At 38.4% G+C, this 14,589-nt stretch overlaps 1 protein-coding gene across 8 annotated transcripts in view; it reads left to right on the forward strand.

Moving 5' to 3' along the window:
* The window catches only part of Cnot4 (CCR4-NOT transcription complex subunit 4), a 110,949-nt gene that overhangs the window by 86,326 nt on the left and 10,034 nt on the right, over nt 1–14,589 (forward strand). For 2 of the 8 annotated variants that reach the window (XM_021164401.3, XM_021164402.2), the window contains exon 11: nt 290–2,032. The exons of the other annotated variants lie outside the window; for them this stretch is intronic. In XM_021164401.3, coding sequence (XP_021020060.1) covers nt 290–390 — 101 coding nt within the window. In that variant the 3' untranslated portion in view covers nt 391–2,032. Of the gene's footprint in view, nt 1–289; nt 2,033–14,589 lie in introns of those variants that run through there. 8 annotated transcript variants of the gene reach the window in all.

Raw genomic sequence — 14,589 nt, forward strand, 5'->3', positions numbered from 1 at the left:
CTTTTCTTTTCCTTTATTTTTTGTTTTGTTTTGTTTATTTTTGATGGTATATTTATAATTTAAATCTATTATATTTGATTTTACCTTAAAATAAGGGAGTGTTTAGAGCTTACTTTTTAGGTACTTAAGATAGTATTTTTTAAATTCATGTCTTGTTTCACACCCAGATTCCAACCATTAAGCATGTATTTTATATATGTATCAATATTCCAAATATTGCAATCATTTTTAAAGGGACTGTTAACAAATCTAGTCACCCGTAACTAGACCATGACTGACTTTTCCACAGGGGAAGAAGAGGTGAAGGTTTCGACCATGCCACTGTCAGCCTCTTCCCATTCATTACAACAAGGACAGCAGCCTACAAGTCTCCACACTACTGTGGCCTGACACCAGAACTGAGAGGAAAGGAGAGGATTAGACTCGGGGTGCTTGCATGGGCAACTGGATTTTTGCATGGTTCCTTTCTGACTTTGCATTTAATGTATACACCCAAAAGAGCCAATATAAACGTTCCTCATGGCGACAACTAGCGTGGACCTCGTAGTTGCTAAAGTATTTCTTCATTAGGCCTTTAACATAATTTATTAGCATAATAATTTTGCCATTGTTTCTCATAAGTGATACTATTTTTAACTCTTATAAATAAACTTAGAGTATTAATTAAGATCCCAGAGGAGATTAGCTAGACCTGTTCCTATTTGACTCTATTATTGGAAATATACAAAAGTAATGGTAGTTCTTTGTTTTTTCGGTTTGTGAAAAAAATGGTAATATTTTAATCTACTCCTGAAATTTTTGAAACATTAAGATAATGTCTATTGCATTATTTGAATTCTTGAAAAGAAAGAATACATATAAAACAAAACTGGTGGTGTCATTTAATGCTCAGAAAGATGTTGTCAGCTGTTTTTTTTTGGTTGCCTAGATTTATATCATATATTATGCATTACATGTATACAAACTGTTTTGTTCTTTCTCATTTGCACATTTGCACTTTTATTTTTGAATGGTTGTTAATTATACATAGATGGTTAAAAGGTAATATTATGGCCTAAATGCAATATCATCTGATTTCTAATGCACTGCCTAATATACCAGGAAATGCCTCAAAACAGAATTTCAACTTGTAGTTGAGTTATTAGAAACTTGACCATGGGGTAAACATAGTATGTAAGTAGCAGCCATAGTAGTGTAACGTTTTTATTGAACAAACAGTAGTTCAATAGAATCTATTTGGAAATTTCATTGTTAAATAATTGACATGTGATAAAAGTAACCGGCCAGAATAAGACTTACAGTAGAAGAAGGAAGCTGGGTGTCTTGTAAAAATGAGACCATATAGGTTGTAATAGATAGCCTTAGATGATGAGAGATCAGTGAGTGGGGTACTTCATAAGGCAGAATGTAAAGTGATGCTTTGATAATGCAAAACTTCTTGAAATAGTTTTAAAATGATAATAAAAAATAAACTGAACTTAGTTCTGAGCAGTGGACAAAATCTGATTTTAAAAAATTACCATAATTTGCCTAAAAGCATTTGGGGAGATGGAGAAAGCCAGACTTTTTGAGATTTAAAAAAACAGTTTAAAAAGTATGCCTTAATTTGTTTAAAAAAAAAAAAAGAACCATGAAAAGCGTACTGTGAATACCAAAAAGAAGTCTTAACAATACTACTAATAAAAAACATCTTATTTGAAGATGATGCTAATGTTATATGGCATTGGCATTTTTGGGTTGTTTTTTAATATAAAATATGGGAACTTCCTATTACATATAACAAAATAAATTGCTTCATCCTGAGGTATAGTGGAGTAAAGTGGAAATTTATTTTTACATATGTATTTTTTAATTTGGTTGAGGTCACAGAATTGACCAATTCTCTACTCATCTAAGTTGTTTTTAGAGTTCAGCATAAATATCAATTTCTAGCCTGCATTGAAAAGTGAATTTACAGCAACATTATAAGAAAACTTCTGTCTTTGAAAATACTAAAACTGTATACTTATTAAACTTCAGCCTTTTAATCAGACCTTAATTCAATTATGGGTTTCATTTGACTATAACAGGTCAATGTTTGCTGTGTGAAGTTCTGTGGGGTTAAGGCTTCTGGGCTTTGTGTGTTCTGGGTTAAGGCTGGAAATGCTGCTTCTTTTAATGATGCTCATTGACTCTTAGCTCTCTCCAGCGTTGATTGGCTTCCTTCTCTTGCAAGCACTCAGATGATTGGCTCCCATCTACTAACTGCTTGTGCTGGGAGGGGTGCTACCGGGCGAAGCTGCTTTCCTTCCCTTTCTCTGTTCCCTTTCACTCATAATTTGTACAGAAAATTTGTCCAAAGATTTTTCAGACTTGCTCGTAGTCCCCAGTAAGAGATCCAAAGCTGTCTGTCTCCTTTCTGTCTATTCTCCCTCTACTTCTGATGTACCATGAATTTGGGAAATGCTTTTAGGCAATTAGAACTCAGCATTACAACTTCTGTATATGGAGTGCTTAAAAACTTACTTTTAAGTCATTTTGTTGTTGTTTTTTTATTATTTCTAGACCCATAAGGCCTCACTTTTTTATTTAATGTGGTATTTTAGAAGTCTTTAAAATCATAATTTACTCAAATGCATGGAAGAAATTATATAGTACATAAAAGAATCATTTTATGTGATGGACAAATATAATTAAAATCATGGAAAGAATGAGAAATTCTAAGAAACTTCAGGTTTGTCAATACATTCTTGTATGATGCATCTTACACTGGGATACTTTTTAATATAGATTTCACCCCTTTGGCCACTGGCCATTATAAAGTGACTAGACTTCCTTAACACAGGTGTTTTTAACCTGGATTCTCAAACTCTTGGAAGGTCTGTGTGAAATGGTGGGTTTGTGTGCCGGTACATTTGCTTGTTGTTTTTCTGAGGAAGATCCATAGTTACTAGATTGATAAAGAGTTGGTGGCATTCTCCCTCTCCAAGAGGTTTCAAATGGCTGAAACATGACAGCTTCAAAATGCCTTGAGCCCCTGGAGGAAGTAGAGTCCTGCCCTGACTTTTAGTTCTGGGATGTGAATTGCTCTCTTATTTTCTCAAAGATTGCAGTGGAGAATGTTTTGATAAACAATGATTTCCTTCTCAATCTCCATTTGTTTCTTCAGGTTGCTCTGTGGTACATTTTCCCCTTTATTTCAGCAGATCATTGATTAAATATTAGTGCTCTGTAAGGTGACCTGAGCTAGGTCTTGAGGGACAGCAGTCCTGTGCAGGGTTAGTCCACATTACTTGTGTCAGGTCAGCCCTTGACACTCTCAGCAGCCACAGCAGTCCACAGTTATCCCGTTACTCATCTCAGCAGCTGCTCTGACAGTGGCAGCAAAGAATGGGAACTACTGATATCTCAGCTCTATAATGGAAACTGATTTGGAGGGAGACTTAAAAAATAGAAACGAAACACTAGAAAAAGACATACCGATCATATTCTATTTTATGTGTGTATGTGCTGCAGTCTCAGCCTCCTGGAAACCAAGTTATGTGCTGCTTTGAAGGAAGCAACATTAGTGCATTCTTGTCTCTGCATACTTGTACTGACATAGTTTATTTGTATGGTATTCCAGCTACCTTCAAAACTGCCAGAACTGCTTTCTGCTCTGGCACAGGTTCATAGGGAGGTACGGCCAGAGAGGAATTGCTACAAAATGCCCAGAGAACGGAAGGCATTATAGGAGATTTGAAATCGCACAAAATCGATCACTGTTGTTTGTAAGGTTTTAGATTTTCTTTTTTCTTTCTTTTTTTGATCATGAAGTTTTCTGAAATCTGTTTAATTGGCATAAAAAAATGAAACATCATCATCTTAATACTGCTACTACTACTACTAATAATAATAATGTATGTCTATGCAATAGCCAAAGTTGGATATCTGGTGATCAACCAGTACATCTGCTCTTAGTAAATGTCTCGCTCCATTGCAGAATGAACACTTGCCCTGCTTCCTGAGGTTGAAAAGTGGCTGTAGTATGTGCAGGCATTCACACATATATGTTTAGTGAGCAAATCAGACATTGTGCTGATTTAAAACAAACAAACAAAAAACAATAGGAGCTAGAAAAAGAGCTTGTTTAATAATAATAATGTAGGATTTGTTCCATTTAAATTAAAAGGGAAAGATGGTCCAATGAAGAACTGAGCTGCTGACCAGAAGGGCTGGGAAATAGACTTGATGAGGTGCATGGCTCCAAGGAAGCTAAAGCCTTGACAATGGGGAGTCAGGAGGGGTGGATGTGGTAGGATATTGGCACAGTGTAGCTTTTTTTTTTTTTTTAATATTTTATGTTTATATGAGTACACTGTTGCTGTCTTCAGATACACCAGAAAAGGGCATCAGATCCAATTACAGATGGTTGTGAGCCACCTCGTGGTTGCTAGGAGTTGAACTCATGACCTTTCGAAGAGCAGCCAGTGCTCTTAACCGATGGGCCATCTCTCCAGCCACAGTGTAGCATTTTAAGAGAAGTAATTTGGGAAGGTATTTCATTGCAATTAAGACAAATTAGAATCTAGTTTCAGGATGCCATTATTGGCCAGTGCAAAAAGATGACTTGGACTAGAATAGGTTTGGCTAGATCTCTACTGATCCTTCAAATTGTATTAAAATGGTCCAAAATAGCAGCTAGATTTAAAAAACACAGAACCAGGATCTTATTGTCACTCATTGAACACTAAACTGTTGTTTTGTGTGAAATCTAAATCACTAACTCACAACATAGGTAACAGAAAGTACCTACTTGGCCGCTTGGCTGCAGTGTTGTTGTCGATGTTGTTGTTGTTATTGTTGTGGTTTTTATTACTATTATTCTAGCTAGCCTCAAACTCACTATATTGCTAAAGATGACTTTGTGCTTCTGATCCTTCGACCTTCATCTCCTCAGTTCAGAATACTGGGATTATAGGCATGTGTCATCATGCCCAGTCTTGTGTGATGCTAAACATCAAACCCAGGGTTTCATGCTTTGCCAACTGAGAGCTACATCTTTAACCCCTATTCCCATCTCCCTGTGATGTCAAGTCCAGTTTGGTCTACATAGTGAGTTCCAGGACAGTCAGGACTTGTAGTCAAGTCAGTGAGGCATTTCTTACAAGTGTATGGTGTGAGTGATGTGGAAGGGCAGTCAGGGACATTGGATTTCATAACAGAACAGGATTAGTGTTCCGTGGATGACAAGTAAGGAGATTATTCTGGTTAGTGTGATGACTCGGTGCCAACTGATAGATGAAAATCAGGAAAAGTAGTGGATTGTATGGTTGGAAGAACAGCTGGCTTTTGTGACCCCTGTATGGTCTCTACCCTATTTTCCTCTAGTCTTTTTTGAGAGTAGATCTAAAATGTCAAGAGCATGGTGTTGCCTGTTGAATCCCAAGTCTGGTTTCCTCTAAGTTGAAATGATCCAAGGCAGACTTCCTGAAAGAGTGATAGGGGACCATCTGAGGGCAGGGCCTGGGAGAAGCCAGCGGTGAGGTGAGTGAGGCTTGAGAAAGCTCAGTGTGCAAAGGAGCTGTCATATGGGGATCTGAAAGCATGAGCACGGAGGAGATGTGGGGCAGGATGAGTCCGTTAATGAGCCCTTTGCAAAGCCAGATGCCTGGTTTCAGAGGCAAACTAGCATAGGCTCTCTGCTTACGAAGGCAAGATACTCCACACGGCTGGACTAGGCTCTTGACTACGGTGAGATGTGAGTTGTCACATGCTCCTGCATTCTAACAGTCAAAGGCTCTGCTTCATGTATATAGCAGGTTGAGAGCACAGCAGTGGAGTGGAGGACTTAATGGTTACCGTAAAACACAATACAAGTGTTTTGGTAACTTTCCTCCAATGAGATTATACTGTATGAACAAATAAAATCTACAGTTTTGAGGGCTAATATATTTTGGCCGTTATGCTTTATATCCTTAAGTAGATAATCTTCATGAAAAGTTACTGAAGTGTAGTAAGTGGATTGGAAATGAAGGTGTGTGTATGTGCATGTGTCTTCATCTAGTTAGTAGCAAATACGCTGCTACTTTGGAAGCAGCTTTAGTTTTCCGGAATGAGTGGTTTTTGATAATTAGATTTGCTTCCGTATATGTAGGATGAGATGCCAGCTGTGTCTTACTGCTCAACAATACTACATTCATGCGGACTGAGAAGACACTGTTGTGGACTTCCTGAGGAGTCTGTGATTTGCCTCTAATGTTACTATCTTAGTTTGATTTCTACTGCTCTGATAAAATACCCCAGCAAAAGCAGCTTAGGAAAGGGAGGGTTGTTTCTGCTCACAACTCCAACTTAAAGCTCATCACCTGGGGGACTTAGACTGCAGGGGCGTGTGCAGCTGTCATGGTTTACCATGGTTAAGCAGAGGGGGGAGTTAACCATGCGTGTCATGCCCAGCCAGTGTTCTCCATTTTTACACACGCCTGTACAGAAACTCAGAAAATGGTGCTCCCTATGTCTCCGAGAGGTCTTCCCCAGCAGTTAATGTAATCTAAATACCCCCACCCCCACCCCCAGTGATGAGTTCACAGGTCAATCTGATCTAGGTTTACCCTCGTTGAGACTCTTACCTGGCTGATTTTAGAATTTCTCAAGTTGGTAAAACTAACCACCACACCAGTTTTCATTACTAGTCATAAGGGGAAAAAAAATCTACTTTATACCTGTTAGGCATCTAGAACTGAGGTAAGCTTAAGTAAACCACTTGAAGACTTGACTCAGGTACCCAGAGTTTGTAAAGTAGTATGAAATGTTGGCTTCAAGAGACACTCCATTCTTTTTAGCTTCTTTGTGACCACACTTCCTAAACAGCTCATTGATCTCACTCTTAGCCCATTTCACACAGTTTGGAGTTTTTTTTTTTTTTTACTTTATCTGCATATATTTTATGCTTAATTTACTCCCGTGCTATGAGTTTTTGTTTCTTCAGTTTCTTCTGGGATATCTTTTTCTTCTGTGCAACCTCCTCTTCTGGCTTTGGAACGATCTGTTCCTTCTCAGTGAGGATCATCTCAATGTGGCAGGGGGAGCTCATGTGTGGATTAATCTGGCCATGAGCTCTGTAGGTTCGTCGGGGGGCATCTTAGGTGCCTTGTTCACCTGGATGTGTTCAATGACTAGAGAATCTACGTCTAAACCCTTAAGTTCACCATTGCTCTGCATTTTTTAAGCATGTGCAGCAAAAATTCAGCACTCTTTTTTTGGCCACCATCCCTGTGTCCAGCCCCACTGTTTGGCCTGGGCGCACCTACCGACTCCACCATTATACCGCCAGAATGGCACACATTGCTTCTTTAAAGTGACATTCTTCAGATACCTGGTGGCTTTGCCGATATGCATACCCTTGATGACCTGGGCAGTTTCCCAGGTGTTCTGAAAGTGAACATGAAGGTTGGAACTTCTTGAGTTGGATATTCTAAGGATTCCCAGAAACTCCGCACTGACCTTACAACGGTGCTGCCACAAACACTTCTTTTTAGTACTCAGACCTGCTGTTGCGTTCTTAAACTCAAAAGCATTACCCCTAACACACACACACCTCCCCCTCTGTGTACTTTATAAAGCTTTTAAAGTGCCCATGTCTTTCTTTTCCATAGATGTGAAGTTTATGTAAAATACAATGAATTGTTTAAATATGTACAGGACACTGGCCCAGTACTGCTCTTTAATTGTCTCAGTGAGAATTTGGGCCCCTTTATTGTTAGGGCAATGTGATAATGGCTGTACCTAGATTCATATTTTACCCAGTAAGCTAAAAGGCAAATAAATATCAAGCTTTAATATACTCATATCTCTCTATGATGGTACCACTTCAGCTTAAGTTTTGTTTGACAAGTTTTCATCCCCATCCTAACCGCATCCCTTAACAAAACAAACCCCAAAAGAGTAAGGAGCCAAAGCCTAGAGATCTTTGATTTCTTCTAGGAACACCTGCCTGCATAGTTTGAAATGGCAGTCACAGTCTTACTGTCTTGAGGATGCTTACTTAGCATCATGCAAGAAAGGGCTATGTTAGCCAGATTGTAAAGTAGACTGTTTGTTCTCTGTGTGGGCATAGCATGAGGCCTGTCTGCATGTATGCTATTGTGTCAGTCCCCTACTTGATTGATGACTAGAGCAGAGAAAATATTCTCATACTATATTTTGTGACTTCTCATGTATTTATTCCTGATGTTTCATTTCATTCATATATTTGAAATTAATGCTGTCTTTTAAAAATATTTTGTCATTTTCTTAAGTGCTTTTAAAAAAATAATAATACTGTTTAAATGTAGAGAGGTTGTAGAACTTGTCCTCAGCTTACCCTAGCCAGTCCTTCCAGATTTGTTTTTTTCCAAATAAAGATTTTTATAACCTTTTCTTATCAAAGTTTATACTAAATGAGACCATCCCACGTCACTTTTTAGAAAAACCTAAATTTTTTTGAAGATTTATATTACAAGCATGAGTTCCGATAGCTACCACAATCAACAGCAATACTCCTTGTAAGGATCGAGTAATAAAGAATCCATTCTCAGAAGGATTGTAATTTTTCCCCTTTGTAATCACATTCAAACACCAATTAGAGTTCCTTTAGTTCTGTCTGTATTTTCTATTACACACACATACAGCTCGCTGGAAAAAGAACTTAAAGATTCTGGATGTGTTTCCTCACTGAATGTTGTGTCTTACAGTTTAACTATTCTAGAAGTTTTCTCAAGGGCTTTTAGCTGACAGTCAATGAAAATAAAAAAGGCTTCCAAAATGGCCATGGACCAGCAGTTATCACATGGCCTATAAGCCATCAAGTAAAATGTGGCCCAGTGATCTTGGAGGAACTTGAAGAAATGGGGTTTGGGGCTGGCTGTGCCTTTCAAGTGTTCTTCATGTAAACTTCATTACATGATTGCCAATGTCAGAATTGCCAAAACAAAGTTTAAAAAGTGGTGGAATTTAATTTGCACAGAACATGTCATCAGTACCAAAGAGCACTTAGGACCAGCATGCATTATCACTAGACTGCTGGTAGTTGTAATACTGTGAAGCAGACAAGATCTCTGACAGCTGTGCAGTAATGGCTCTTAAGGTACATTGCAGCAACACCAATGGTGCTGAACACAGAAGAAGCAGTGTTCTCTGCCACACCTCGTACACTGAGAGATGCTTTGCTGGCTTTTTCAATCAAGGACATTGTGGCTTTTAGCCTACTGGAACAGGAAAACCTGCACAAGGATTTAAAGGTGATAGTACCATCAGCGTCTCCAAAGGGGGAAAAAAGTCAAGAAAGCTGCCTCTGGTGAACTGCCTGCTGCGATTTCCTGGTATGGCAAAGTTGAATTCCAGTGACTGGATTCTGGATTTACATTGCTGTTGGTCTCGGAACAGAGCAGAGTGGTCTGGAACTTCACTGCAATTGCTTGAAACCGTGGTCGGCACATTACGTGTAGCTGTTGCCAGAAGTCTGACTCCTGAAGCCGTGTGGTTGTTTATTCTTTGCTTTGCATTATTTTTCCCCTCTCTCCTTGTTAGGTCTATAAGTTGACTACCCAGTTAAATAAAGGTAAACCAGGCCCTGGGTTGTGAAGCCATCAGGCAAGGAGGAACATTTTGCATTCACCTTAAACTGAGTGCTGGGTTGCATGCTCTTGTTCCACTTACGTGTTTGCTGTTAAAAGAATATGCTTGTTTTGTTTTGTTTTACTAGAATCCATAAGTATAGCACTCGTGCAAGGCCCTGTGTTTGATCTCTAGCTCCTACTCCCCCCAAAACTCACCATGCTTATGGATTACTGCTCTGTCTATCTTAATTCTAAATGCCCACTAAGGCAAGATTGTTTATAAGGCTTATTTCCTTAACCCTTCTAGATTTGATCTCTAATAAAGCTTGCTGTTGTCTTCACATGGTCCAAGACAATCCTGCTAGATATAAACTCTTAAAGCCTGGCATGTTGCTTTTTTGAAATTGTTTTGTTTTGAGACAGGTTTATCCTTTTTAGCCCTGGCTGACCTGGAACTTGCTTTGTAGACTAGTCTGGCCCTGAACTCACAGAGATCTACCTACCTCTGCCTCCACACCTAGCCTCTCAATAAACTTTTAAATTTATTTAATAAAATAACCATGGGTTTAAATAATCCCCAGATATACAATTTAGGTTGTAATGATTTCAGATTTTAATTTTTGAACACCTTATATGCCATTCTTACAGCTTGTGTGCTCATCTTTTTCTTTGAACAAAGAATCACTTCTTGCTCCATGTAATTTACCACAATTAGTGGGGAAGTCAAAACTGGATCTTAATTCACTATGTAGAAAAATGACCCAGAACTTCACCATCTTCTGAGTGTTGGGATTACAGGCACGTGCAAACATGTCTGCTTATATGTAGTGCTGGGAATCAAACACAGGGCCTTGTATATGCTTAGGCAAGCACGCCATCAGCTGAGCTACACCCCTAATCCCATAGCTAGACCTTAATGTTTGCTAAATGTGTACTTTCCCTACAGAGCCGATAGTCCTAGGTTGATTTTGTTTTTGTTTTTTTTTTTTTTCCTTTCCTTCTATTATAAGAAAGAATAGTGTCTATTGGAGATGTTAGATGTCACTCAGTATATGCTGTTACAGGAGCCATTCTACTCTCCAATCCGTTTATTTTCAAAAGGGAGTTTGAGATTTTAAGTGATCACATTCTTTCCTTCCTTTTCTTTTGAATTAAAACAGCACATTTGAATAGAAGGCATAGTCTGGGTTTTGGAATTGACTGAAGAGCAACCACTGTGTTGTTAAATGTTGAACCAACAGATTTTTTACATTGGAAAGTTTTGATACTCAGTTTTGGCAAGTTTTTAAGATACTCTTTAAAAACCATGTAATACTTCTAAAAATCTTTTTTCACCTAAAACATTAGTTCTAATTTAGGCAAGTTTTTAAGATACTCTCTAAAACCGTGTAATACTTGTAAATCTTTTTTTCACTAAAACATTAGTTCTAATTCAAGGTCCAGAATACCTGCAGTAAGAGCTATAGTTTCCGGCTTGTATTGCAAGTGTACTCACATAACCTTCCTTCCCTCTTTCCTTCCTGCCTTCTTTTTCAGTGAGCTCGAATATTGACTGAGAATTGGTTCTGTCAAGACCATCTCTGGCAATCTGTTCCAAATTCAACTATAATAAATCATAACTAAGGATGAACACTTACATAAATACATATTTTTAAGTGATTTTAAAATAAAGTCTTTTTAGTGGACTGGTGGTAAGCATAAAAATCTTTGAATTCATCAGAGTCTTTTGAAATGCTGTCCTGCACAGGAGGATTGGCTTTTGTTTACTGGAAAGGATGTGTTCTTACTAGGACAGACTGACTGTGTGTGTGTGTGTGTGTGAGATAACAAGTTTAATAATTACAATTACATAGCATAAACATACATGGTAGCAATCAATCAAGTTATGTGTTGTTCACGAATTGCCCTCTTCTTTACATTGAAACATCACTTGAAATCAAGCGGAAAAGGTTTCATTTTAGCCTTGTAAATAAATAAGAGAAAGGAAAAGCAAAATAACCTTTTAAAAACAACAAAGCCTGTGTGCTTTAGTTTCACAGCTGAACTGGAAATTAGAGATTTCCCATGTCCTCCGTGTCCTCCATTGTTGGTGTGCTCCCGTTGAGGGACCTAGTGATACAGCACCATCACCCAGAGTCCTAGTTGCTGAGGGCTGCTCACTCATGCTGCTGTACACACTACAGAACTCGACAATTGTGAGTGACCTGTCGACCATTGAACTAGCCTGATACTCCTCTGTACTGTGTTCATGCATCACCCCCCTTTAAGTCACTGGGCTGTGCATACTGTCCCTGTAGTTTTACCTGTTCCATTTTGGTCTTTGGAATAGCTTTTTAGCTTATCTTCTTTCCCCTATTAATATACATTTGTTTCCTCTAGTCTTTGTTCCCTTACGCACATATTTAGTGAAATTTCAGTATGCACATGTTTGTTAGCAGAAAATGGGCATTTGTTAGACCAGCCAATCCCAAACCTTAAAAATGCCTCTGGATTTGCAAAACTTTTCCAACAGTGAGAAACGTTTGGAGCGTGTGAGTGATTTGTTACACTGCGTCTGGAGCTGTGTGAGTCATGGTTATACCATAACTATACCCATTCCCCTCTGTTTAATATGAAATTATGATCATGTTCTGAATTTTTTAAGTGAATTACAATAAAGTAAACCATTGTGATGTCCAGAAATACTTCAGCGTGCCACTCCTAACAAGTTATGAAGTTGCCAGTTATGATAATAATGTTTTGGAAAAATTAATAATTTTAGTTGTCTCATTTGAGATCTTTGTTAATTTATAAGCCCTTAAGATAATTCTGTGCTTGTAGGAGGTGTCTGAGAGTCAGATGAGGCTGACCAACCTTCACTGTTGTAATAAAAGTGAACTGTATAATCAAGATGTAATAAAGGCATAGCTTTAGTGACTTAACCTCTAGATCATTGGAAAACCTCTTAATCATAAGAACTGTGAACATCAGAAATCTTAGAGACTTCAATAGACAAAACCATTGAGAATTGCTGCAAAGTCAGCAAAAATATCCAACTTAAGCGCAAAGCTAAAGAGAAACTTGTACTCCAGGTTTTGTTTGTTTGTTTGTTGTTCTTAAGTACCTTAATCAACACTGAACAATCAAAAGCTGTTGCTGGCTTTATTGGGAAAGTCATTCAGCGGGGACCTGAGAAGCAAGCAGAACAGCGTGGCTATTGCAGGAGTGTAGGAACAGGGTGTACAGAGTCGACATTCCATACGGGTTTGGGGGTTGCTTTTGCTTCCGGAGCCTGCAAAGCTCCGACCTCCTTTTTGTAAGAGCTCAGCTTTGGTATCATCTAGTGAGACTAAACTTGAACTGTAACCTGTCTCTTCCTCACATTAAGACCTCCTCCCCTAGAATGCCAACTGTGTCTTATTCCTGGGATTGCTTTCCAGATATTCTGCTGCCGTCACGAACATCCACATGCACACGCACGCGCACGCGCGCGCACACACACACACAGTTGGTCCTTACTGAGTTAAACACAATTGCAAAAGTTTCTATAAAATATTTGAATTTTCAGAGTTCTTTAAGTATACCAAGGAGCTGTTTAAGACCTTTGTTTTTCTGATCGGGATCTCTTTAGGACAGCTTGTAATTGCCATTTTTCCCCCTCATAGTTAATCCTTTCATCTTTTCCCATTTGTACCTTTTTTCAGTGCTGCTTGACAAATCCATGAAGATTGATACTGCTTGCTTCTTACCTTTTGGGTGTAGATCAGATTCTCAGTTCAGCCACTCACACATAACTTGATTCCCAGTTCTCTCTGTAGCTCTCTGTAATATATATCAACAGTGCCTTTCTTAAAGCATGCGTACATCAGATGGTAGTAATTGACAGATGGTCAGATAATAATACATCTTTTTCACGAGAGCCATTCTTATTGCCAGTACTTGTCCTTATATTTTAGCTTATACAGTCCTTTTATAAAAGCATCTAGAAAAAACGGGGGGCTCAGCTAAGGTTGTGTTGTTTCTGATTTAGACATGCACATTTGTTTACATAGCGTTTTTTTAGATGTTCAGTACCGGTTTTCTTATCAGACACCACAGGTCTACTAAGTAAAATCATGCTCTGTCCCATGCACATTGCTAGACAGATAAGATTTTCCCCCTCATGTACTCATTTTAGAAAAAAACAGGAATGTATACTTGATAGATTTTATGTGATGGACTTGATCTAGTTACAGTGTATTCTATTTATATGTTCCCATCTTACAAGTTTGCCTAGGAAAAGGATACATAATTACAAACTGATAGATAAAGACTTCTTTAGTTTGGGTAAGGAGCATAGGGATTTTAAGAAGAGATACGGTTTTCACTCCCAGTTTTGTCATATGTAGGATTGGTTTTTTGTTGCTGTGTTTTAAACTTTTATACATTTTGTTAAATATACAGAAAAGTGGTAGAGTTAAACAAACCAAGCACTATGATAGAGACTGACACAGTATCTAAGGTGTTGCATAAACTTGTCTGAACTCTGTTGTTAGCCATGCTAGACTTAACCATTGTTACCCCGAAAAGGGAATTATTAAAAGCAGCCCGAACCACTCAATTGAGGCTACGTCATATGCCGACAATTAAAGAACCTATCCAAACAGATTATTTTGACGTGATTTGCTCTTCATGGGACGTCTTTTTGACTCTCATTGGTGACTGTATTCCATTCTCTTTGGGGCTTGATGTGTCAGTGGGGTGAAAGAAGAGCTAACTGCAAAGCCTCAGGTCTAGGCAGGCAACATCAGAGGAGAGAAGTCACAAGACACAGGAAAAAGCTATTTCCTTAAAAGTAGTTGTCAGTAAAAGATACCTCCATGACTACCTGCTCAGTTTCAAAATACGTTTAATCTCATGAATTTTTCAGTCGGATTGGAGCTGGGTCGTTCTTGACAAATTATTGCTTATTTCCCAGAGGACTGTCTTTAACAAAAGTAGAGCAGTTGTTGGTGTCAGTCAGAAGAACCCAGGCATGCCATTGCTGCAGTCTACCTCTTGCTCTTGTGTGTCT

This window comes from Mus caroli, unplaced genomic scaffold (genome assembly GCF_978045245.1).
Source record: "Mus caroli unplaced genomic scaffold, Mus_caroli_1 scaffold_7, whole genome shotgun sequence".
Classification (NCBI taxonomy): Eukaryota; Metazoa; Chordata; class Mammalia; order Rodentia; family Muridae; genus Mus; species Mus caroli.